General features: G+C 48.5%; 1 protein-coding gene across 10 annotated transcripts; it reads left to right on the top strand.

Annotated features, from left to right (window-relative positions):
* The first annotated feature begins 40 nt into the window (after window positions 1-40).
* Window positions 41-23,930, top strand: HSD11B1L (hydroxysteroid 11-beta dehydrogenase 1 like). Of its 10 annotated transcripts, none has more exons than XM_030540118.1 (9): window positions 4,767-4,866; window positions 8,305-8,435; window positions 9,871-10,053; window positions 14,105-14,235; window positions 16,837-16,948; window positions 19,239-19,330; window positions 20,911-21,004; window positions 21,569-21,734; window positions 22,078-23,930. In XM_030540118.1, exons 3-9 carry the CDS (start codon window positions 9,969-9,971, stop codon window positions 22,262-22,264), a joined length of 867 nt encoding a protein of 288 aa, XP_030395978.1. In that variant the 5' UTR covers window positions 4,767-4,866; window positions 8,305-8,435; window positions 9,871-9,968; the 3' UTR covers window positions 22,265-23,930. The 10 variants fall into 10 exon arrangements, with proteins under 10 accessions (XP_030395972.1, XP_030395982.1, XP_030395973.1 ...); XM_030540114.1 differs by having other exon boundaries at window positions 8,305-8,450; XM_030540119.1 differs by having other exon boundaries at window positions 6,973-8,450.
* Window positions 23,931-24,156: the final 226 nt, after the last annotated feature.

Genomic DNA, 24,156 nt, shown 5'->3' with positions numbered 1-24,156 from the left:
ACCCCCCACCCCCAGCGCAACCACGTGACCAAACACTTCCGCCTCGGTAGCTGTCATGGCGGCCGGGCCGGGTTCAGCTGCGGGCGGAGCGAGTCACGTGACCTCCCCGCCCGGTGAGCCTTCCCTGCCTCTTAAGGTCGCTGATCTGCAGACAGGTAGGTCGGGGCGTGGAATGGGCCGGGCCGGGGGCCTGGGTGGGAGCGGGGAGGGTGCAGGATGGAAAAGCACCTGCCGCGGGCAGCGAGCGCCACGAGCCCCGCCGCTCTGCTCAGCCCCCGCCCCAATCCCTGCAACGAGCTGCAGCCCCTCCGGGGCCGTGCACCCCCAGCTCCTGGTGCTGTCCTGCTCCCTGCCCTCCAGCCCCAGCCAGCCTGTGCCTGCAATAAACAGCCCTCGGACTCCGCCTATCCAGTGAAATAAAGTGATAGACCAGCTCCCGCCAGCTCTGTACACATGCACCTCGCCCCTTGGCCACAATTCCTGCTCCCTTCCGGCTGCTGTCCCACAATCCCTGTCTGCACTAAGGGTTTGGCTACACTTGCCGGTGTGCAGCGCTGGGAGTTACAGCTGTCTTCGTAGGGCTGTGTAGGGAAAGCGCTGCAGTGTGGCCACATGGACAGCTACCAGCGCTGCAGTGTGGCCACATTTGCAGCGGTGTTGGGCGTGGTGCATTATGGGCAGCTATCCCTCATCTCATTTTGGCTCCATGGGTTGTGGGAAGGGGATTGGAGGGTACGGGTCATTCTGCTTCCTGTCCCAACGCCCCATGATGCATCGCTTCACATCCCAGCAATCCCTGTTTTTCCGTCCACCTTTGGTGCCATCTTGACTCTCTCAACGGTTTCTGTGCAGCGCGATTTCTGTGGGAAATGGAGCCCGAACTGCTGAGGAGTATGCTGACGAGTCTCGCCAGCACATCACGGTTGGCAGTTGAGCTGTTCCTTAAGATCAAAGTGATGAGGAGTCTGATGATGATAGCGAGTTGCCTGATGCGTATGACGCTAAATTGCTTCTGGCATTCACGGAAATGCTCAGCACTGTGGAACGCTGATTTTGGGCTCAGGAAACAAGCACTGAGTGGTGGGATCACGTCGTCATGGAAGTCTGGGATGACGAGCAGTGGCTGCAGAACTTTCGGATGAGAAAAGCCACTTTCATGGGACTGTGTGAGGAGCTTGCCCCCACCCTGCAGCGCAAGAACAGATTGAGAGCTGCCCTGATGGTGGAGAAGCGGGTGGCTATTGCAATCTGGAAGCTGGCAACTCCAGGCAGCTACTGATTGGTCGGGAACCAGTTTGGAGTGGGAAAGTCGACCGTTGGAATCGTGTTGATGCAAGTTTGCAGGGCCATTAATCGCATCCTGCTAAGAAGAACTGTGACTCTGGGAAACGTGCAGGACATTGTGGATGGCTTTGCACAAATGGGTTTCCCTAACTGTGGAGGGGTGATAGATGGGACACATATTCCTATTCTGGCACCACCCTACCTAGCATCCGAGTACGTTAATCGGAAGGGGTATTTCTCTATGGTTCTGCAGGCACTTGTGGATCACCGTAGGCGTTTCATTGACATTAACACAGGCTGGCCTGGAAAGGTGCCTGATGCACACATCTTTCGGAACACTGGCCTGTTCAGGAAGCTGCAGGCAGGGACTTTTTTCCCAGACCAGAAGATCACAGTAGGGGACGTTGAAATGCCCACTGTGATCCTTGGAGACCCCGCTTACCCGTAATGCCTCAGCTCATAAAACCATATACAGGGAAGCTTGACAGGAGTAAGGACCGGTTCAACTACAGGCTGAGCCGGTGTCGAATGACTGTGGAGTGTGCTTTTGGCCGTTTAAAGGGGCGCTGGCGATCTCTGTATGGGAAGCTAGACTTGGGGGAAAGCAGCATCCCCACGGTTATATCCGCATGCTGTACCCTCCATAATATTTGTGAAGGGAAGGGTGAAACATTCAGTCAGGCATGGACCTCTGAGGTTCAATGCCTGGAGGCTGAATTTGCACAGCCAGAGAGCGGGGCTACTAGAGAGGCCCAGCACAGGGCTTCAAGGATTAGGGATGCCTTGAGGGAAGAATTTGAGGCTGAAAACCAACAGTAATGTTTGGTGCCTTGCACAGGAGTGAAGTACAGTGGTTACAATGTTAGTAGGAATCTGTTTTTCCTAAGCTGATTTGCAGTGCTTGTTTCTTTCCTGGGCTAAGGTATCTTTGACTTTCTGCAATAATAAAGACTGTTTTCAAAGCCAAGAATTCATTTATTGAAAAGAAAATAACTTTATTGACAGACACACAACATTTTGGGAACCTGAAAGGGCAGGGGGGTGTGGTGGGGAACTGTACAGTCACAGGTTTGAATATGTTGTGTCTGGAGTGCTGTGCAATGACTGCTGCAATTCAGGATGCCTATACTGCATGGTGATGGGGGTTGAGTGCAGAGGATAAGGGTCGTAGTTCTCGGGGCTGGTTGGTGAACGTACAGGTGTTGGAGGCAGCTGGTGGAGGTAAGAACCTGGATGCTGGGGAAGGGGGGTTGGAGCTGACATGGGGGCACAAGGGAAAGAGCTTTGGGATGGGGGGTCGGGGCGGCAGCACGGTAATTCTCTGCCTGCATGGCTACGAGTGCCTGGATAGAGTCTGCTTGGCGTGCCAGGATGCTTATCAGCTGCTTTGTGCTTTTCTTCCTGGCCGCTGTGTTTTTCTGGCAGATCCTGCTTTCCCTTTCCCTCCAGTCCTGCACTTTTTTGATTCTCTCTGGCAGAGTGATCCATAACTGCTTGCAGCGGGTCGTCTTTGCTTTTTCACAGCTTCTTCCGGAGGTTTTGGAGTCTTTGAGCTGTTGATAACACGGGCAGCCGAGAACTCAAGGTTGCTTGTGGAAAGGCAAAAAAGGCAACACTTAACAGAGGCAGCATTATTTATATCTCAGACAGTTATTCCCTCACAGTGAAGGAGTAACATTCTTCACAATAGCATAATTTTCCCATACCAAAGAGAGCGCACATAACCCACAGGAGCCCTGAAATGGTGAGGAAGGGGGACTAATTGCTTCAGGGCTGTACTGTCCTCACGGTTTCTGTGTGTTGGGAAAAGCAAACAGCTGTAGGGGGCACCTACACTGAACACTCTCCCAATATTTTCCACAGGAGCTGATCCTGGAAGATATCTTGCTGCTGCGGGTCACCTGGGAAGAGCGAGAGGGTCTTCTGCAGCAGTACGGATTCTGCCTGGCCCCTATGCAGCTTGCCTGTGTGCAGCAATGGTCCCCCCACCCCTCGCTATTCCACATCTAGGCATGCATGCATGCATGCAGAACCCTCCCTCCTCTCCCGAAAAATTTCCATCCTATAAAAGCCGCTAACCGGGAACCCACTCCTCTGTTTGTCCTCCACCAAGTACCAGCTGCTGCGACTGGCTACCTTCCTCCTGGCTTGAGAAGAGCTCCTTGCTGCATGCCTCCAGGGACTCCGGGGTGTCTCCCCCTACCCCAGTACCCTCACTCTCGGTTTCCCCCTCCTCCTCCGCCCCCCCGCTCTGAAGTGTCCATCGTGGTCCTCAGATTGGTGGTGGGGTCACCTCCAAGGATCGCATCCAAATCTTTGTAAAAACGGCAGGTCGTGGGGGCAGCACCAGAGCAGCGGTTTCCCTCGTGGGCTTTGCAATAGGCACTCCGCAGCTCCTTCACTTTAACCCTGCACTACAGCGCGTCCCGGTCATGGCCCCTTTCCATCATGGCCCTTGATACCTGCCCGAAGGTATTGTAATTCCTACGACTGGAGCGCAACTGGGACTGCACAGCTTCCTCCCCCCAAACACTGATGAGGTCCAGCAACTCGCCTTTGCTCCATGCTGGGGCTTGTTTGGCGCGTGGAGGCATGGTCACCTGGAAAGATTCAGTGATTGCACTCCACACCTGGCTGAGCAAACAGGAAGAGGATTTTTAAAATTCCCGGGGCATTTAAAAGGCGGGTCACCTGAGGCCAGGGCAGTAGAGTTCGAACTGATGAGCAGAGTGGCTGAACAGGCATTCTGGGATACCTCCGAATACCTCTGGAGGCCAATAACAGCGCTTTTGGTGGCCACGTTGGCGGAGCAGCGCTGCATCACCAGCGCTGCAGTCGTTATTCCCCAGGCCGAGGTGGAGTACAGCCAGCGCTGTAGCCAGGGAGATACAGCGCTGGATGTGCCTTACAAGTGTGGACGGTGAGTGAGTTGCAGCGCTGTACAGCCACCACCAGCGCTGCAACTCTCCAGTGTAGCCAAGCCCTAAGATGCATCCCACCAGCACACGTGTGCTGCAAAATCTTGTGACAGGCACTGAAAATGCATCTTGCTGTCAGTCCAATAGACCTGATACATAAAATAAATATTAAATTCCATGCAGTGTTGCGACATGCACTCAAATTACATTTCGCTTAGCCACACAATCTTTCTACGTGCACTAAAAACGCATTGCACCCTTGGCCACGCAATTCTGCTACATGCGTTAAAAATGCATTTGACTGTTACTGACATCGTCCTGCTGCATGTAATCATATTGCATCTCTCCATTATTTCACAATAAGACACCGAGCTATAAAATGTATCTCTCTCACTCACATCCCATCATCCCTGCTACCTGCAGGTAAATGCAGCCCTGTGACAAGTAATGAAATCCAGCTAATAATCTGCAATAAAAATCTTTGCAGCTATTACAGTATTTGTTGTATTATTTACAAACATACGGTAGAGTCGGATATAATCTTTTCTCTTGTTTACTTTTTAGGTGCCCGATCCTGCAAAGGGCTTTCTGTGAGCCTGGATTCTTACCCCCCATGGGGATTCCCACTGGAGTGCTGCAGAAATGAGTGGGGGCCTTGTGGTAGGTAGGTTCAGCTTGTCACAGAGTAAATGGGGCCTTATGTATAGGCCCTGATCCTGTTTGCCCTTGAAGTCATTGGCAAAAGTCCCGTTAACTTCAATAGGAACGTGAACAGATGCTATGGCCCTAATCCTGCAATTAAATCCTTGTGTGCAGCAGAGATGTCTCAATGTGCAGCCCCGTTCAGCTGGCCTTTCTGTGAATGAAGGTGTCCATCCCTACAGATCCAATTGCAGGATTGGGTCACAGTTTCTGTGAAAGCAAAGTTAGCTGGAGTAAGACTCTCTGACCACCACTCTCCTGGAGCCTTGCTGGAAATGGGACATTTATCCCATGAGGCTGTCAGAGCGCGCAACCCTGCCAATAGATATTTATTGTTACATTTGTGAGGATTTAGATTTATAGCTACCAAGCCTTAAAATTAAGGTAATGCAGGCAACTTTAAAACCACCCTTCTCTATGTGAATTCTTTACCTTGGTTGTTATCAACAACACTTATGATGACTGGCTGAAAGAGAATACAGGAGAAAAAAGATTTGTCACTGCCTTTTTTCTGTGGATTGACTTTGGGGCATTTGACAGCACTTTGCATATAGCCTTTCCCCTGTCATGTATTTGGGTCTTTCACACGCCAACGGGAAGGCCAACTAATTTTTAAATGTAGGAAAGTGTGGTTGCAAAGCCCTGGACATTGGCAGCGTGTCTTAGGGATAGATGTAGCCTCTGAAACGATTGTTCACTCTTTAAAAAAATGATCTTGTGTTGACTGTCTCTTTAAGTGTTAAGGGGTGTGGCTAGTGATGCCAAAACTATGTAAGCGAAAGAGAGAGGAGAGAAAGATCAGAAGTGGAGGAGTGTTTCTGGCAAGTGATTCCCAGTTTGCTAAGTGGATGATATTAGTATTTCAGCGCTGGGTTAGGTCTTTAGTTTTCCTTTTGCCGATCATATCCTTAAAGGAGGAGTAAAGAAGTAAAATCCCTCCACTTCTTGTCCATCACTGTAAGTTTTTATATCCTGTTAAGTGTGCCTAATATATTGAGATCCTTTGGGATGGAAAGTGACATATAAATATAACATGTCTATATTTTTACCGGGGTTTGGAATTAGTTTTAAATGTTACATTTTTAGGGATGGAGGGAGCTGAAATCAATGTATAGTGCTGAAAAAAATGTTGTTTAATTTATTTTGCATTTTAGATTTGATATATTTTGGGGCTCATGGCAATAAGTTGCATAACGTATGTGTCGGGAATTTAGAATCTAAGGGAAAGTTAGATTTTTCCGTTCATAGCTAAAGCTGGGAGTTGGTGCTGATTCTGCAATTCTTTGCTGGGAGGTTCCATTAAGGGTAGAAATGGCTTTTTGATTCTTTTTTAACCCTGTTCATTCAAGACAGACAGACAGATTCAGGGCATGAGAAAGTGCTGTTTCATTGATAGCTGTTTTGGAAAGATTGAGTGATGATGAGAATATAACGCCTTTCCCCTCTATACCACTGACAAATCACGGTGAAAGCAAGTTAACAGTGTCTGATGGCTGTGTGGTGTCCTGCATGTTATGAGTTTGGTAGGTCTGTCTATTTCTCTGTGGATAAGTGTCTACATGACAAAGCCCATCAACAATCTTGTCAGAGAGGCCAGTGACTGAAAGAGCTAAGGAAACTGTAGCCCTTTTCTCTAGGGGAGCTCCTCTGAGTTCTGGGCTGAAGTGTGATGTATTGGCAAGAGTGGAAGACGAGTTTAAAAATTTTATTAAGATGATGTTAAGAAAAAGTGAACGGGACAGAGTTTAAGCATAGAAGTTTCTGGTTATCAGGAAATAACATACAGATTATCAAGAGTGCAAAGTTTGGTTTAAGATCAGGTGGCATAAGGAATACATAATCTGCAATATCCCCGATTGGAGGTAAAAGGTTGATGGGTCAAAGTACAGACATTGAGATATGAGGGTATGAGGCTCATAAAGTGGCTACGTTCAGGTGTGGAGTATAATGAGTGGCTATGATGAGGAGGATGGATTGACCCTCTTTTGGTGAGATGTAATGTTCAGGGAGTTTACGGTTCCAGTTCATATGATCCAACGGAGAAAGTCTCTTGGTCCCTTTCTCGTAGGCAAAGAACGATGTCACTCTGGCTCACACCTCCTGGTACTGTCGGTGGCTGGTGATGTGCTCGATGTAGATGTCCCTGGACCATCGAATGGTGTCTGAGACCATGTGCTTAGGTCGAGTAATGAGCACATTGTAAAGACCAAGGGAGGGAGGGACGGGCGGATAGATAACAACCCTTTTTGCTATTTGGGAAGGTAAAGGATGGTTGTGTAGCTAACGACTGAGAGTCAGAATTCCTGAGTTCACTTGCCAGCTCTGACCATCGTCTTGCTGTGCCTCAGTTTCTCCTATCTGTAAAATGGCAATAATGATATCTCCCCATCTCTCAGAAGGGGCTGCGAGGACAAATTCATTAATGGCTAGAAGTTGCTATGTACAGTACTTTACTATGGGCCTGATTCTGATCTGTCTCCACATTTGCCAGAGTGCGACTCCAGTGACTTTGGAGGAAATCCTTCCTATTTACACTGGATTATGCAAGCTCAGAATCAGGCCCTGTGTAACCCCAAAATTTAACGTAATTGCAGTCAGCTCTTTTATGTGTCCAGCCACTGCTAGCTGCAAACCAAATGCCACCTACCTAGAAATAATCTTAAGGATTTCAAAAGGCAGGGATAAACAGCTGCATGATTTGTAGTTTGAGTTTTGCTAATCAGAATAGAAGGAATGTTTAGACAGGCGACCTTGGGTTTAACTGCCCCTAACATATACATTTTATTGTTTTGTTATAACTAGAAATGCTTTGATAATTCATTTGCTAAAATTTAAAACAATTACTCACTCAATAGGGGTTACTCTAAAAGTGGCGTGCTTTGTTTAAGATAGCTATAAAAAATTAAGTAAAAGTAAATACCACAGAGGAGGCCGAGGGAGCTTTTTCTTGGGCAAGAAGCTACTCCTTAGCGGGAAGGCAACTGGCCATCGACGACCTGCTGTCACCACTTCTAAACCATGTCAGACTTTGGAAATTATGTCTTGGAATGCTCTAAACCCATTGCTGTAATAAAAGTTTGTGTGTGTGTGTGCGTGCGCTTAAGGCTTAATAAAAGGTCATTTTAAGTACCGTGAAAGCATTCTGGTTTGTATCAATCATGTATCAGACAGAAAAATGGTGTCCCCGTTGATTTATTCCTGGGAAAAAGCCAGTTAAATAATGACTGCTTTGTGTTCTGAAACCCTGAGTAACAGATTGGCAAACAAATTGTCAGGAGTTGTGGTGTGGAAGGACAAGATTGATATAAACAGTTTGTTTGTTTGCATACGCAAGGCACTATCATTAGCTTGGCCAATTTGTAGCATGCATCTGATTTGTCAAAGATTTCTTTGTCTTTAGTCCTCAAATTCCAGTGCAACTGCATCAAACACCATGTTCCAGAGCAAAGTCAGCTCCTTTGAGGACAACCTTCTAGGAGGGATTGCCATGTAACAGCAGAGCAGATTACAAATTCCGGCCCGTTACGAAAGGTAGCATCTGAACAGGTGAGTCTGTCTCCTGATCACACTTGGGACAAGCTGAAATGCTACTGGAATGTCTATGAGGCTGACTGAGAACTCCAAGGTGGCAATAACTGGGCACTCGGAACACTTCCCTCTTTCACCTTGACTTTCACCAGGACCCATCACAGACTTCCCCCTCCCCCATGCCTTCAGCTGCTATTACTGGGCCACCCCCCTCCAGCTGCCCTTGCCCTGGAGTTTAGGGCAGGGAGGAAAGTTGCACACTCTGAGTCAGACACTCAGCTGCTGTAAATCAGCTCTGCTCCTTTGATTTTCAGGGCTGATTTACATTAGCTGGGGCTTTGGCACTGAATCTGGAGCCTGGAGGTCAGGGACCCGCCCAATCAAATGGTTCTACTGGGGGAGTGCAGGGCAAGTTCTGGGAGCAATCATTGTGCCACACCTCTGCCTCCTTTCCTGTTAGGCCTGGTCTATGCTACGAGTTTATCTCAAATTTAGCAGCGTTAAACCGAATTAACCCTGCACTCGTCCACACAACAAAACCCTTTTACTTCGATATAAAGGGCTCTTACTATTGATATCTGTACTCCTCCCTGACGAGGGGAGTAGCGCTGAAATCGGTATTGCCATTTCGAATTAGGGTTAGTGTGGCCGCAATTCGATGGTATTGGCCTCCGGGCACTATCCCACAGTGCACCGTTGTGACCGCTCTGGAGAGCAATCTGAACTCGGATGCACCGGCCAGGTAGACGGGAAAAGCCCCGCGAACTTTTGAATTTCGTTTCCTGTTTGCCCAGTGTGCAGCGCTGATCAGCGCGGGTGACCACTGAAGGGGATGCTTGTGTTCATTTTGGATAAAATGTGGTTTGCAGGGTGCTTACACATAGGGAAGCAGGCTGGGGCTCACCACCCTAGGAACGTTCTAGAGAAGGTGTGAGCTCAGCATGTGGAATGGAGAACTATGACCATGTGACAAACCAATCCATCTATGGAAAGGTTAACTCTGATTGGTTAGAGGTTCCTGTTTGTGTAACTTGTTATGTAAGTGCCATGTGCTATAAAATAGCAAGGGGCGCGGCTGCTTGCTGGAGGTACTTGGCCTGATTTTTTGTACCAGAGTCGAATAAAGCCTTGTTGAACCGAATCAAAATCCCTTGATTCTGCCCAGCATCTGACTCATTGGGAACCACAAAATCCCAACACCATGCAGTCCCAGAATCAACCATGGACCATGCGGGAGGTACTGAATCTGATCTCTGTATGGGGGGATGAATCTGTTCTGCTGGCGGAAGCTGCTCCTTTGATTGGCTGGGCCTCACCGCCCTTCTCCGCTACCATCAACTGCAGCTATTTCGCCACTGGGCCTCCTCAACCTATTATTAGCTGCCAGTGGGGACTTCCCTTGCCAGTTCACACACTTGCCATTATGCTGTTCATACAGGCCGGCTCGCTGCGCATGGGGCAGAGGTTGACGGCACTTGGGACACTGCACTCACCCTTCAGGCTCTCTTTGTTCATTCCCCCAAGGCTTTGGGGAGGATGATCCCATCTGGGAAAGCGCTTTGTGCTGCTGGGATTATAGTTGGGCTCCTGGCTTTCTTCTGGAGAGACACCTTTAACCCAGGTAGGCGGAGAGAGGAAACAGCCAGAGCTTGGAAAGAGGCTTCCAGGTGTGCTTGGGCGGGGGGGGGGGGGGGGATGTGCTGAGAGCCATTGAACCAGACTGTCAAGCTTGTCTGTGATGGAAATCACCTCCCACAGCACCCCTAATCCCAGCACCTATCGAAGGTAAATGGGGGACGGGGAGTGTTCCCAAACTGGTCTGTGGAATGCTTGCCTGTGGTCTAGAGCTGGCTGACCACAGGGTCTGCCTCTCCTTGTTTCCATCTGCAAAGAAGAGGTGGAAATGGGCGACAGGGGATGGATCACTTGATTACCTGTTCTGTTCATTCCCTCTGGGGCACCTGGCATTGGCCACTGTCAGAAGACAGGATACTGGGCTAAATGGACCTTTGGTCTGACCCAGTATGGCCATTCTTATGTCTGTGAAAGAAGCTGGGATCAAGAAAGAGTCATCTTAGCTGTATTTATTAGGGGCCATTGCTATAGGCTAGGTAGAGGACAGGCAGTGTGGTCTAGTGGGTAGAGTACTGGACTGTAACTCAGGAGACCTGGGGTCTGTTCCCTCCTCTGACCAGCTGTGTGACCTTGGGTATGTCACTTTCCTTGTTTTGCTGTGTTCTCCCCCTTCCCATTTTTTGTCTCTTTAGATCATAATCTCCCTCAGTGCTTTATTTCTCCATCTGTAAACTGGGCAAGCCCCTTCGTTTTCAGTTTAAACTCATTTTTACTGAAAAAATCCTGGGTTTTACAAAAAGTATTATTCCTGTTTTTCCGATTTTCACCCTTTTGTATCATTCAAATATATAAAAATAACTGGTTTTATTAGGGAAATACAATACATTGCATGAAATCTATGTATTGTGATAATACATTAGTCTGTGTGTATATGCAAAGCTGCCTGTTGAAATAAGACTATATATTAGTCTAGAAGATGCACGCAATAAACAGAGAGGCCTGCACGCAAGCTCTGAAGTCTGTGCACATCTGAAGATACTGATGAATGTCACGCCTGCCATATACACATTTCAAGCTGTTAGCAGATAGCGGTTTGAAGATTTGACACACTGAAATGGGAAGAAAATGAAAATCTGTAACAGAATACGTTTCAGAACACAAGGAGGTATTCAAAAGTTTAAAAATAACAAAAACGGGAAAAGGATGAAGTTGAGTGTATGTGCTGCAAATGGTGTATCCCAAATTTAAATGTGAATATTTATAGGCTAATAGTTCTACTTCTGCAACAGTAAACTCTTTATTCAAATATACAGTTTTATTTGGGGATTAGAGATATACTGTTTTCGTAAATTCAGAGATGTGTTTTGAGTTCTGTTTTAGTTCTGTGCAAACCACAATGAATTCCATTCATCAAAGCATTAATCTACTGACTACTTTTTCCTCTGTGTTTCCGTCCACCACAATCAACCCTGATATTTACCCAGAAAAAATTATTAATAGTTTTTTCCACCAATTTTCACCCATTTTTGTTGTTGTAGAAATAAACACAGATCAATTCCTGAGAAAATAAATTAAATACAAACTGAAAACAAAGGGCCTTAAAAATAGGTAATAACAGTGCTTGCTGTTTATTTAGACTGTGAGCTCTTTGGGGCAGGGACTGTCTTCAATACGTGTACGTACAGTGCCTAGCACAGAATAACTCCAATCTCACGTGCTGTCGTACAGATAATAAGGAAGGAGGTACTGCTGGTTGCCAGCAGGAGTGACCATCTCCCATCAGGTGCATCCCCGGGTAGGGGAACAGATAGGGGAATGTACTGCAGATATTCAGGACAGCTGCAGATGCTCAGGAACTGGTCACAGACCAACTGGTGACATCTCTGCAGTGGAGTGGGGGGGTGCATAGCTAGTGGCACAGCTTTCTCTATAAAATGCTATTTAGGCCCTATGATGAGGATGTCCAGGTGAATAAAGACCGCTTTAATATGTCTTACTGGGGCAGATGGGACTCTTCAGCCATGTTAGGCAGCTCACCCAAGAAAAGGGAAACTCTGATTTCAAACCCAAGGCATCAGGCATGGACAGCCATGGTGTAAAGCCTGTAAAGAGATGCTCATATTAACTGATATCCATGTGAAGTGTACCCCAGAGGGCTATGGCGTTCCCTGCAAGCAGCACACAACAGCCTTCCTTGCGTGTTGTAACAGGGCAAGGAGCACGTGAGTAAGCTGAGTTCTGCACAGTGGAAAGTAGGAACACTAACTGGGTGAAGTTTGGAGCGATATCTGGCCTTAAAGGGGAGAAGAATAAATACGACGTGTACAAGAGACCAACTGGAAGGGTTGCAAAGCCAAGACACTGGCGGAAGGTTACGAAATCCTCAGAGAGTTCAACATACTAAAATGGTATTGGAGTCGTTCTGGATGAAACCATGCAGAAACATGTGATAGAAGTTACCAGAAGGTCAGATGGACCGATAAATGTCAGACTGTTCTGGGAAGAGGTAACGCGCCATATAATATGGGAGTATTTACTAAAGTTAGGAGAGGATCAAAGAGTAAACGAGGAGTTGTTCGATGAGTTGTTGTCCTTTATTGGAAATGTACCATCCAATGAGAAGATAATGATCAGAGCAGATCTAAATGCGCATGTTGGAACTGGAAAGACTGGATATAAAACTCCTTGAAGAGCAAAAAACTGGAACCAGGAACTCCAAGAGAGCACGATCCTACAGACTTGTCTTGCACTGGGCTTGGTGATCGTAAACACACACTCCCAGAAGAGGGAAAGCCACCTTGTAACTTATGCCAGCGGAGGATACAAGTCCCAAATGAATTTCCTGTTAATGAGAAGAAGCAAGAGATCACGAATAATCATTTGGAAGGTAATACCCAGCAAGTGCATTGTGAGACAGCACAGACGTCCCCTTATAGACATCAGAATGCGGAGGCTTCGAAAATACCTGAACGCCTGGGTTGTGAAAAGGACTAAGCGTTGGAAACTTAAAGATGGTGGTGAAAAATCCTTCAAACAAGGAGAAAGGCGTAGACTTACTGACACAGGGATGTGTGGAGGACGCCCGGTTCAAACTAAAGTCGTCTCTGTTGGAAATGGCACATGAAGTCCTAGGAGTGACGAAACCAGTGGCAGATAGGATAAGAAGAGAAACTTGATGGTGCAGTCCTCAAGTTCAAGAATTCATTGATAGGGAAAAATAAGGGCAGGCCAGTAGCGTGAGCGGTGATAAGATGGCATCTTTTGAGGCGAAAAAGGAGGCTAAAAGAAGTGTTGCAGCGTTGAAAGTATGGTCTATGACGAGCTATATAACTGACTAGGAGGACATGAGGGAGGGAAGACCATCTTTAGGCTCACTAAGGCAAGAGAGAAGATGACAAAGGATGTGAAAAAGTTTGCTTACATTAGAGATTAATATGGCATATTGCTAATGAATGGGGAATCAATCAACAAAGTTTGGAGTGGTTATTTTGCAAGAGTGATGAATGAGGAATTAAGGACATGTAAGCCGAACTTGGATGTGATACATTACATAGACTCATAGAATTGTAGGACTGGAAGGGCCCTCCAGAGGTCTTCTAGTCCAGTTCCCTGCACTCACGACAGGACTAGAAGGCATAAATGAAGAAGTTGAAGAGGCGCTTAGGAAAATGAAAAAGGAGAAACTTCATTTGGGCCAGATGCTATCACTGGATGCGGTGAAATCCGTGAGAAGCAAAGGCATCAAGTATTTTACAAGTTTGTTCCATGATATTCTTAAGAAAGAAAAAATGCCAGAGAAGCGGCATAAAAGCTTTGTGGTGCCTACTTTTAAGCACAAAGGAGCTATTACACGGTGTGGTGATGATCTCTCGATTAATGTCACGAGCTATGGCAGTAGTGCGGGAGAAGATTATTGAAAAGTGTCTGTGTGGTATGGTTGATATCTGGAAGGGTGTCTTGCCATACTTCCCATCTTTCCTATGCAGTGGGATAGTTTCCAATCCTGAGTGCTCCCTGCATCAGTAATTGTAATTCCTCTCATTCTTCTTTCACTAACGCTTTCTTCTTGTGCTCTCTCCTCCTCCCCACCCCTTCAGACAGCATCTCTGGTGCCCGAGTTCTCCTGACCGGAGCCAGCACTGGGATCGGAGAGCAGATGGCATATCATTACTCCAGGTTTGGTGCTGAAATAGTTCTGACTGCCAGGAGGGGAACCCTGCTGCAGAAAGTAAGAGCCTCTTCACACAGTAGAAGGCAGAAGGGGTGAAGATGTGGCCATTAAAAAAAATAGGGTGTAGAGTTGGTCAGAAATGTTCCACCAAAACTATCTTTTGACAGAAAATGGGGGGGTTGACTAAATTAATTTTTGCATGAAAAGTGTCTGCTTTCTGTAGAAAAATGTCGATTTTTGTCTTTGCTGTAAAACACTCCCAAATCAAAATTGTTCAATTCTGAAATGCCGCTGCAGTGCTTTTTGGGAGCTGTAGTTTGGGTGCCTTGTGCTTCCATTCTTGTCTATGGGCCAGAATCTCTAGCCGGACTTCATATCCCATGATGCAGTGCCACCATATGACTGCCATGATGCACCACCTCCCCTCACCAAGAGGGGATGCTGTGGTGCATCATCGGAGATGTAGTCCAAGAGGGAACCCACCCTATAAAGGAGACATGGAAGAGTGTGACTGTGGACTACAACTCCCATGAAGCACTGGAGCAGCATTTCAGAGTTGAAATATTTCCATTCTCAAGCAAAATATTTGACTGAAAACTCAACATTTTCTTTGAGGAGATTAAAAAAAATCATTTTCCAACCAGCTAAAATAAGTTGGAAATACAAACTCATCCATCTCTGGAGTACAGAAATCATGTGAGAACAGGCCCAATATAAGGTTCTGAGCTGATGGGAAGGTAAATGTAAGAACTTTGCACTGGAACTGGGCTCTCCTAAGCCTATTGCAGTGTCTCGTTTGATCTTTATTCACATTTGGGCATATTACACAGCTCTGGCAGTGCAAAGGGACCTTGTAGTATGAGTAGCCCAGGCCTCTTTGCAAAGCCGTAGCCCGGGGGTCGGCAACCTTTCAGAAGTGATGTGCCGAGTCTTCATTTATTCACTGTGATTTAAGGTTTTGTGTGACAGTAATACATGTTAACATTTTTAGAAGGTTTCTTTCTATAAGTCTATAATATATAACTAAACTATTGTTGTCTGTAAAGTAAATATGGTTTTTAAAATGTTTAAGAAGCTTCATTTAAAATTAAATTAAAATGCAGAGCCCCCTGGATCGGTGGCCAGGACCTGGGCAGTGTGAGTGCCACGGAAAATCAGCTTGCATGCTGCCTTTGGCATGCGTGCCATAGGTTGCCTACCCCTGCCAGGGCCTTAGGCTTGTCTGCATTTGAGAATTATTTCAGATTAAGTATTGGGATAGCTGTGTTAGTCTGTATCCACAAAACCAACAAGGAGTCTGGTGGCACTTAAAGACTAACAGATTTATTTGGGCATAAGCTTTCATGGGTAAAAAACCTCACTTCTTCAGATGCATGGAGTGAAAGTTACAGCTGCAGGCATTTTATACTGACACATGAAGAGAAGGGAGTTACCTCACAAGTGGAGAACCAGTGTAGACAGGGCCAATTCAATGAGTGGATGTGGTCCACTCCCAATAATAGATGGGGAGATGCCAATTCCAGGAGAGGCAAAGTTGCTTCTGGAAGGAGCCAGCCATTCCCAGTCCCTATTCAAGCCCAAATTAATGGTGTTAAATTTGCAAATGAATTTTAGTTCTACTGTTTCTCTTTCTCAGATTAAGGTAGGTCATGAATTTTAAAGCACCCTAGCTATTCTGGAATAAGCGACAAAGAGTCCTGTGGTACCTTATAGACTAACACATGTATTGGAACATGAGCTTTCGTGGGTGAGCATGCGTCTGATGAAGTGGGTACGGGCAAGACTTATCTTACGCGGGGATTCCGTTCCGCGGTTATTGCGTAAAGTGAAAACCGCGTATAGTCAAAATTATATCCCCAAGCCCTTTAAATCCCTCCCACAGCTCTGGTGACCGGGCCAGGGCAGCATTTAAAGTGCTCCTCCAGGCTGCTGGAGCTGCGGGCGGGATTTAAAGGGCTCCGCTGGGCTTCCTGCCACCGTGGGGAGCCCGGAGGAGCCCTTTAAATCCCACCCGCAGCTTTGGCAGCCAGCTGAGGCTCCACAGTGCCTGGAGCCTCGGGCCTTTTAGTTTGCCACAGGGGCTACCAGCCACCTCTGCAGCTGGTAGCCCCCTGGGTGATTTAAAGGCCCTGGGACCTTTAAATCTTGAGGCCACGCTCCCCAGCTTGAGGCCACTCCCCCGCACGCGTAAAGTTGAAATTGCGCATGTTACATGCGCGTAAGTTGCAACAGACCTGTGTTCACCCATGAAAGCTCACGCTCCAATACATCTGTTAGTCTGTAAGGTGCCACAGGACTCTTTGCTGCTTTTTAAAGATCCAGACTAACACAGCTGCTACTCTGATACTTGACACTATTCTGCAACAGTTTTTCATGTGGGCACTCTTATTCTGGGTTAATGTAGGGTGTTAATTTAGTGTGTTATAATTATTCCTTGGTTAATTTCTTCATGTAGACAAATCCTTTAATGTAAGTGAGAATCACTCCCTTTTGGCTTGGATGGAAGTAAATGTGGGTGTGAAGTGTGTGACTTTGTTCATAGTTGGCTCTTCTTGACCATGGCATGAAAACAGTGAGATGAATGAAGTAACAGCCCCTCGTCTCTCCCCACCAAAAAAAAGGTAGACTCAAATCTGTCTGTTGTTGTTGTTCCTCTAGGTGATGGAGAAATGCCTGCAGCTGGGAGCAAAGAAAGTCTTTTACATCCAGGCCGATATGTCTTCCCCTCAAGCCCCGGAAGAGGTGGTGCATTTTGCTTTGCAAAAACTGGGTGCGTATTGGGCAGTCTGAAGAAAGGTGACTGATGCTGGGGGAGAATAGGTGTCCGTGTGAAAGTCAGGCTGAGACTTTAACAATTCCAGGTCCCCAGGGGCTGGAGGAGAATATGGTTGCAGCTGTCTTGTTCTGAATGGCCCGGTGGGAAAGGTTCCCTAATAATACCGAATTCCTGGATCTGATTCTCATTCACACCAAGGCTCCATTACACCGCTCTGCTAACCTAAAGCGCCCTCGGAGTGGGTGTACATTCATACTCATTGCACTCTGCCAGAGCAGTGTTAAGGGGCCTTGCCTCAAACAAAAGTCAAGCCCTCTGTCTTTCAGAGGCGTTAGCTGATTAACCCTCACGATGCTTCTCTGAGGAAGGGGTGGAGGGAAGGTAGTATTGTTCTCATTTGACATGGGGAAATGGAGGCATGGCGCGGTTCAGTTCACTGCTTCAAATTCATACCTAGTTACTATGGTGGCTGGTACCATATAAATACCAGCGAGATTAGCTCAGACAGGTTTGGCCTAGCTGCAGACTGTTGTTCTCATGTAAGTTGTGCTTGTAATGAGTTCTCAGTCCAGTTCTTAATGGACACACGTCCACATCGCAGACAGCACCATTCCAGCTAGTCTCAGGTGCGCCTTCTCATTGGTAGCCTCTGCAAGGGGGCCAAGGACTCATTGGGCTGTGGAGGTTGAACCTTTGGGAGTGGGTCCCTCTGGATTGAGGTGGAATCCAATGAGTGGGACAATGCAAGCAGACTTTCCCCAGGCCAAGAGGGAAGCCAGGCTGCAGAAGGCAGGAGCAGACTTCAGCAGAGGTCTTTGTCCTCCAGCGATGCCAAGGCTGGAAATGAAGGATGGCCCAGTGATTAGGGTATTAGCCTAGGACTTTGGCTTCAATTCCCTGCTCTGCCACAGCTTTCCGAGGTCACCTTGGGCAACTCACTTCATCTCTCTGTGGCTCAGTTCCTCATAATACCCTGCCCTGTTTCGCAGGGTGTTATGAAGGTAAATACATTAGAAAGTACCTTAGATGGGTACTCATGTGATTCTATCTTTCTCTGGATCATGCCTGGCCCAGTTGCTCTCAGGCTGCGTCACACCCAGCACTGGTAACCCAATTAAGGGCAATCTGAACTGGGAGCTGCAGTCCTGAGGAGGTCTCTGTTCATCCAGCTCCCTCTGCACATCCTGCCTTGATCCGGGTAACGCAGCAGGAAATTCAAGATTCCCAGGTCACAAGCTGCCAAACGGGGCTTCTCTTGCTGTGTGACTTCCTTGAAGGGTTTACTTTCATTTACTACAAGCATGGGGGCCAGGGGCGGTGTGTGGCTTTTCCTGTCCTGTGCTGGCTCTCCTGTTGATCCGTTTACGCCGTGTTGCCTTGGTTGGAGCCAGGCGAGTGGGAGTCAGGACTCCTGGGTGCCGCTCCTGGCTCCAAGGGTGACCTGGGTTCGTTCTCCTTTGGCCTGACATGTCTTCATGGAGCCCCCATCACTGTTGTGGCTGAATGCCTCGGTGTCCCCACCTCAGCCAGTGATGGATGGCTGTGTGAGGAGGGTGCCTGCAGGGCCGGCGCTTCCATTTAGGCAGCCTAGGCAATCGCCTAGGGCACCAGGATTATTGGGGGGCAGCATTTTGCCGGAGGGGGTGGCAGGCGGCTCCGGTGGAGCTGCCGCAGTTGTGCCTGCCGACGGTCAGCTGCTCCCGTGGCTCCGGTGAACCTCCCGCAGGCACCACTGTGGCAGCTCCACCAGAGCCGCGGGACCAGGGCGCGGGGCGGTGAAACTGCCGTGCGCCTAGGGCGCTAAAACCCCTCGCGCCGGTCCTGGGTGGCTCGTGTGTCTGTTCCAGCCTGATAGTGGTTGCAGTCTCACCAGTGCCTTTGATTGGTAGCGGGATGCAAACTGGGTCTAGCCAACTCCAGCTGCCTAGCTCCCAAGACACAGCTTGTGTCCCAGGGGATACTCAACAATGTCTGCACCTGCCCTCCTTTTTGAAATGGCGATGCAGCTTGCAGGGACTACACTTCCCACCATGCAATGCTTCACCTGGAGCCAAGGAGCACTGGAAAGAGACACCCATGGCCCTCTCTCTAGGTGCTGCCTGGGGGATCCCGAGGAGTTGCCTTGACTGGGCACATCCTGGGCTCCAGTTTGTGGACCTCTTTCCGGCAGCCCAAAGGAAAGAACTGGCTGGTTTGCTTTCCCCTTTATGTTGCATCTCTTGACCCAAGGATGATCCCGAACCTGACCCTGACCCCGACCCCCATCCTGCTCTGCTGCTTGCAGGGGGACTGGATCACCTAGTGCTGAACCACATTGGCGGGACCCCTTTCCGGATGTGGGACGGAGATGTGGAACACACCCGCTGGCTCATGCAGGTGGGTTTCTGCAGCCTGGGATCAGCCTCGCTTTGAGAGACGCAGGGCAAATGCAGACTGGGGGCAACTGAAGTGGGGCCCCTTGACTCTAAACAGGGGTGAAAGGAAAAGGTCTGTAATGCTTTGCTGCTGATTGAGAAGCCTGCAGAGTTGTGAGGGAGGTGGATGCAGGTAGCTGATCTGGTTAGGTCATTGCCATCTATCTATCTAATCTGGTCTGTCTCTCAGTCTGTCTGATTTCTCGGGCGCCAATCCGTGTAGTGGCTAGTGAGGATGTGTAACATGGCAGTCAGTGGCTCCTAGGACCCTGCGTACAGATGCAGGGTTTTCTGTTGAATCACTCCAGTGTACAGCCAGCTATTGTTCTATAGCTATATGGGCCTATGCCATGGTAACGGACTGATTTATATGCTAATAAGCTTGAATTAAGTGGCCTTGTAGGAGAAGGGCACCCCAACATTAGTAGGGTGAGGAAATACAGATAAGGAAAAGGGGCTCAGACACTTACTGAATGTGCATTAGGCATGGCAGGCATTAGTGTAACCTCTGATTAAAAGGTGGCACTTGGCCCATGCACTCCAGGGAGATTTCCTGGAACGTGCCAGGCCAAGGATCATTCGTGGGTCATCTTACCTGCTACAGGGCTCCCCGCAAAGGATGGTATGAGTATGCAAGTTCTGGCTGCTCGTTTTATCTACAACATAGCAAAGTAGATATAGAGTTTGTGATAGTGCTGATTGTACTAATAAAACTATTGCAAATTCAAAAGGTCTTCCCTAAGTCTGAGTGTCTCTCTCACGTACGCCAGGGCCCTCACTCTGAAATTAATTGTAATACTGTGACGGATCTAAAGGCAAGCAAACACTGCCAAACCATGGGATGTTAAATTGGGAAATCAAAATAATACCTAACCAATAGGTCAGGCAAGGGATGTCAGGTTTTAGGACCCTAGAGATGCTGAGCTGTTTTACTGACTCATCTGGGAGGCCAGATCAGTTGAGTCCTACTAGCTCCATTCCAGGATATGAAAGGGCTTGAGCCTCTTTTCAGAAGAAGTAGTAGGGGTCAGGGGTAGAGAGATCCTGGAGGGAAAAAAATAGTTAAGCTCAGGAGAAATCTTAGGCTGAAGGTTATTCTTTGTTAATTAAGTTCACAATAAAGGTAAACCCAGGAATTTTGGACCAAAGCCAGGGTGTTAGGAGCAGGGTGGGGAATGCCACTGTCTAGCAGGCTGAAAACCAGAGAACAGCTAGCTGCTCCTTGTTACATGTAGAGACTCAAGGAATCCTTGGGTATATGTGCAGCAATAACCTTAACTCTGATTCCTCCTCATTAATCTGAAATCTTAAAGCGCCCAAAAATGTAGTGTTCCCATTATCCTATCAGTCCAGACCCCCAGATAGGCGCAACCTTTCTCTGGATGCTTTATATAGCAAATCAAGCACCCCACCCCTTTCATTTCATGATCTCTGTAATGAGTAGGTGACCCCATCCCCAGCTCTCCCACAGAACAGATGTTTAGTTTTGGCCTCGGCTGCCACGTTCCCATTCCTTTCACATCTCATCTCCTTTCATTCCAGGTGAATTTCCTGAGTTACGTGGCTTTGGCATCTGCAGCTCTTCCCATCCTGGCTGAGAGTAAAGGATCTCTGATTGTGGTTTCTTCCCTCACAGGTCAGTGCTTGAAATCTGCACAGAACTATGGCTGATAAAGACTGCAGTCTCCCGCATGCAATGTCTGAGTTTGATCCTGAATGCGTTTCTAAGCCCCGCCTGCTGCCGTCTTCAGAACTGCAGTGTGAATGGGTCTCTGGATTACATCATTTCATATTCCTATAGGCCGCCTCACCTTCAGAGAACTTTCTGAGGCATGTACCCGCTCCTGTGGCTGAGTGTATGGGAGTGTATGCAAACCACCACACTAGATATTTTGGCCAAGAGTGTGAACTGATTGCTACAGGCCAGGGGGGGCAGCCTGAACAGCAAGGAATCTTTTTCTCCCACATGCATGACGATTGTCCTGGTGCACTATGGGATTGGATGTTTCCGTTTTCTGATGCATCCATTGCTGGAGATGAGGAAACTTGTCTAGCTGGAGCAATGGTCTGATGCAATGTAGCAAATCCTCTGTTCATATGTATTCCTTCTAGGGGCTTCTCTCCCAGCTGTGCCCTCACCCTCAGTTAGGCTTTGCCAGCTGTTTCATTTGGTTTCCTCTGCTCGTGTTTTCCTTTCTAGGGAAAATCTCAACTCCCTTCACAACCTCTTACTCCGCCACCAAGTTTGCTCTGGATGGATTCTTTAGCTCCCTGCGCCATGAGCTTGCCATGCAGAAGCAAGATGTGTGCATCACACTCTGCATCTTGGGGCTGATCGACACCGAAATGGCTTTGGAGAAGACGAGGTGCGTGTGTGCACAAGAACATGTGCGCGTGTATGTGGGCGTTTGCACGTGTGCAAGAGAATGTATGGTGCGAGAATGTTTGCATCGGTGTGTATTCCCGCATGTGTGTACATGTGTGAGTGTAGCGTGCACACATCTGTGTATGCATTGGTGCATTCATGGATGAGTGCGGAAGGGTGTGCAGGCATGTGCGTCTGGATATGTGCATCTCGGTGCATTGGTGCATGCATGTTAGTGTGTACACCCCTGTGGTACTGGTTTGCATCTTTCACTCCTGAGATATCCGTTTGCACAGCACGGTGACCAGGGGGGGTTGTATGACCTGGTCATTGTCCCCTTCCAGGGACAAGGTGTACATGAGCGCCTATCCCGTTGCTGAAGCCGCGCTGACCATCATCAAAGGCGGAGCCACCAGGGCACGGGAGGTGTTCTACCCCTGGTGGCTGGAGCTGCTGTGCTGCCTGCGGGATTGGTTCCCCGACCAGAGGGATGTCGTTATACAGAGCTTCTATAACTACACCAGCGTCTGAGGGACGCAGAGCCACCATTTGCTTTGCTCTGCAAATACAGGCACAAGGCCCTCACCTCCTGCTGAGGTCAAGGTCAGCCATTGGCTTCTGTGCGACCAGCATTTGGACCTGGAACAAGAAATGTCAGGAAATTCTTGGCTAAGGATCCAGTAGCAACCTTAGCTCTGACCCCTCCTCTGTCCCCATCAACCTTAGCTCTGACCCCTCCTCTGTCCGCATCAGCTTTAGCTCTGATCCCTCCTTTGTCCCCATCAACCTTAGCTCTTATCCCTCCTCTGTCTATCAACCTTAACTCTGACCCCCTTCCATTCTTATAAACATCTGACTGCTCCTCCCTTCCCATCAACCTTGACTCTGACCCCTACTCTGTCCCCATCAACCATAACTCTTTACCCATTCTGCTCCCTGTCTATACTCCAAAGACCTTACACTGTCATCTGATTGACGCTGCCTCAGCTTCTAATACCCCTGCCCCTTGCCGCATTGACTCTAGCCTCTGTGGCCTCAGCCATCCATTCATATGGGCTGGAGTCTCCCCTCTGCCCCAGCCCATGATGTCCCAGGGCTAGGGATAAAGACTCCCCACTTCTCCGATGCAGGATAGAAACCATCCTCCCAGCTGTGTCACCCCCACCTCAAAGACAATCCTCCCTCCCCCGTAGGAGGCAGACCTTCCCAGTGGGATAAAGCCTTGAGTCCCCCCCACCACGTTTCCAAGGGCTCAGGGCCTGGGATTGGCGAGCAGGGGGCTTGGACACCTTTCAGGAGGGATATATGTTCACCATAAAAGGTGGACGATGGCCCCTTCCCCAACCCCAGGCCAGCTCCATTCAGCCTTTTCTCCCCTTTTCCTACTTAGCCAATAAGACGTGGGTGCTAGACTTGGTGTCCCCTCCCGTGGGTGCTACTTCAGGGGGCCCCCTTCCCCTCTTGGCAAATAAGACATGGGGACTTCTGGGCTAGCACCCCCTGTGTGTGAGTCAGGTGGTTCCCCCTGCTATCACTGAGCAAGGAGAGAGTGGGGTGCTCCCCTCGGTGGTGCCTGGATTTGCTTGGAGGTTTCTCCCCTGCCTGGTTGACCAGAGCAACAGGCAGAGATGATGCTCCCAGCTCCTGTCCCCTGCTGGCTGGTAATGAAAGGGAATGTGAAAGAACCAGTATGCGCCCAACGTGTGACCACATCCTACCGGCCGGGTCCAGGGTTCAGGGAGCACACCCTTCCCAGCTGCGCTCTAAGATCCTTACCCAAACTCACATGGAGTCAATGGGATCAGGGCCCAATGGCCTGATTGTCAGCAGCACCAGCCCCCCACAGCTGCTATGGAATCCAGTGGATTTTGTGGGTGCTCCACCCTTCTGTAAATCGGGCTATATTAATATCTGTGCAAAGCTAATTTGAATGGGGGGAGGCAGCTTGTCCACCACAAGGTGGCAGTAATTAGCAGCACAGGACCCATGCTGTGGCCAAGGACAGTTCAGTGGCTTTCACCAGGGCACGAGGATTCAGGGAATTCACATAGTGCTTCTAGTCTGGGTGCGTAACAATAGCAGTGAACTGGGCCGCAGAAGGGTCTAGCCCTCAGACCAGTGCTGGGCCTGGTGTTTATAACTCAGGTAACTGACAATGCACAAGTAACGGTCGTGCAATAAACGAGTTCTCGTGTGAGCCGCGTTGTGTTAGATTCGTTCGTGTGCTGCCTGGACGGGGCGGGATGGCGGACGGCTGCGGGGTGCTCTTTGAAGGAGATGGATGAGACGGAGAAAGTAAAAACAGAGCAGCCACCATATCCTGCCACCATGGAATTTTGCTGGCTGCCAGGGGACGAGGGATTTAAGAAGGAAGGGTCTGTTTGAGTGTGCGTGGCTACTTGGGAGTGGAGACAGTAGTCAAA

Source organism: Gopherus evgoodei, chromosome 22 (assembly GCF_007399415.2).
Source record: "Gopherus evgoodei ecotype Sinaloan lineage chromosome 22, rGopEvg1_v1.p, whole genome shotgun sequence".
NCBI lineage: Eukaryota > Metazoa > Chordata > Testudines > Testudinidae > Gopherus > Gopherus evgoodei.
The sequence above is the reverse complement of the archived record's forward strand: the minus strand, read 5'-3'. Positions and strand labels throughout refer to the sequence as shown.

What these genes read in the sequence shown, in the direction of transcription:
- HSD11B1L (XM_030540112.1), top strand. Translation starts at nt 56, where the DNA reads ATGGCGGCCGGGCCGGGTTCAGCTGCGGGCGGAGCGAGTCACGTGACC. An exon ending in ACACCCGCTGGCTCATGCAG is followed by an intron (nt 19,331 to 20,910) that starts GTGGGTTTCTGC and finishes CTTTCATTCCAG; the next exon opens with GTGAATTTCCTGAGTTACGT. An exon ending in TGTGGTTTCTTCCCTCACAG is followed by an intron (nt 21,005 to 21,568) that starts GTCAGTGCTTGA and finishes TTTCCTTTCTAG; the next exon opens with GGAAAATCTCAACTCCCTTC.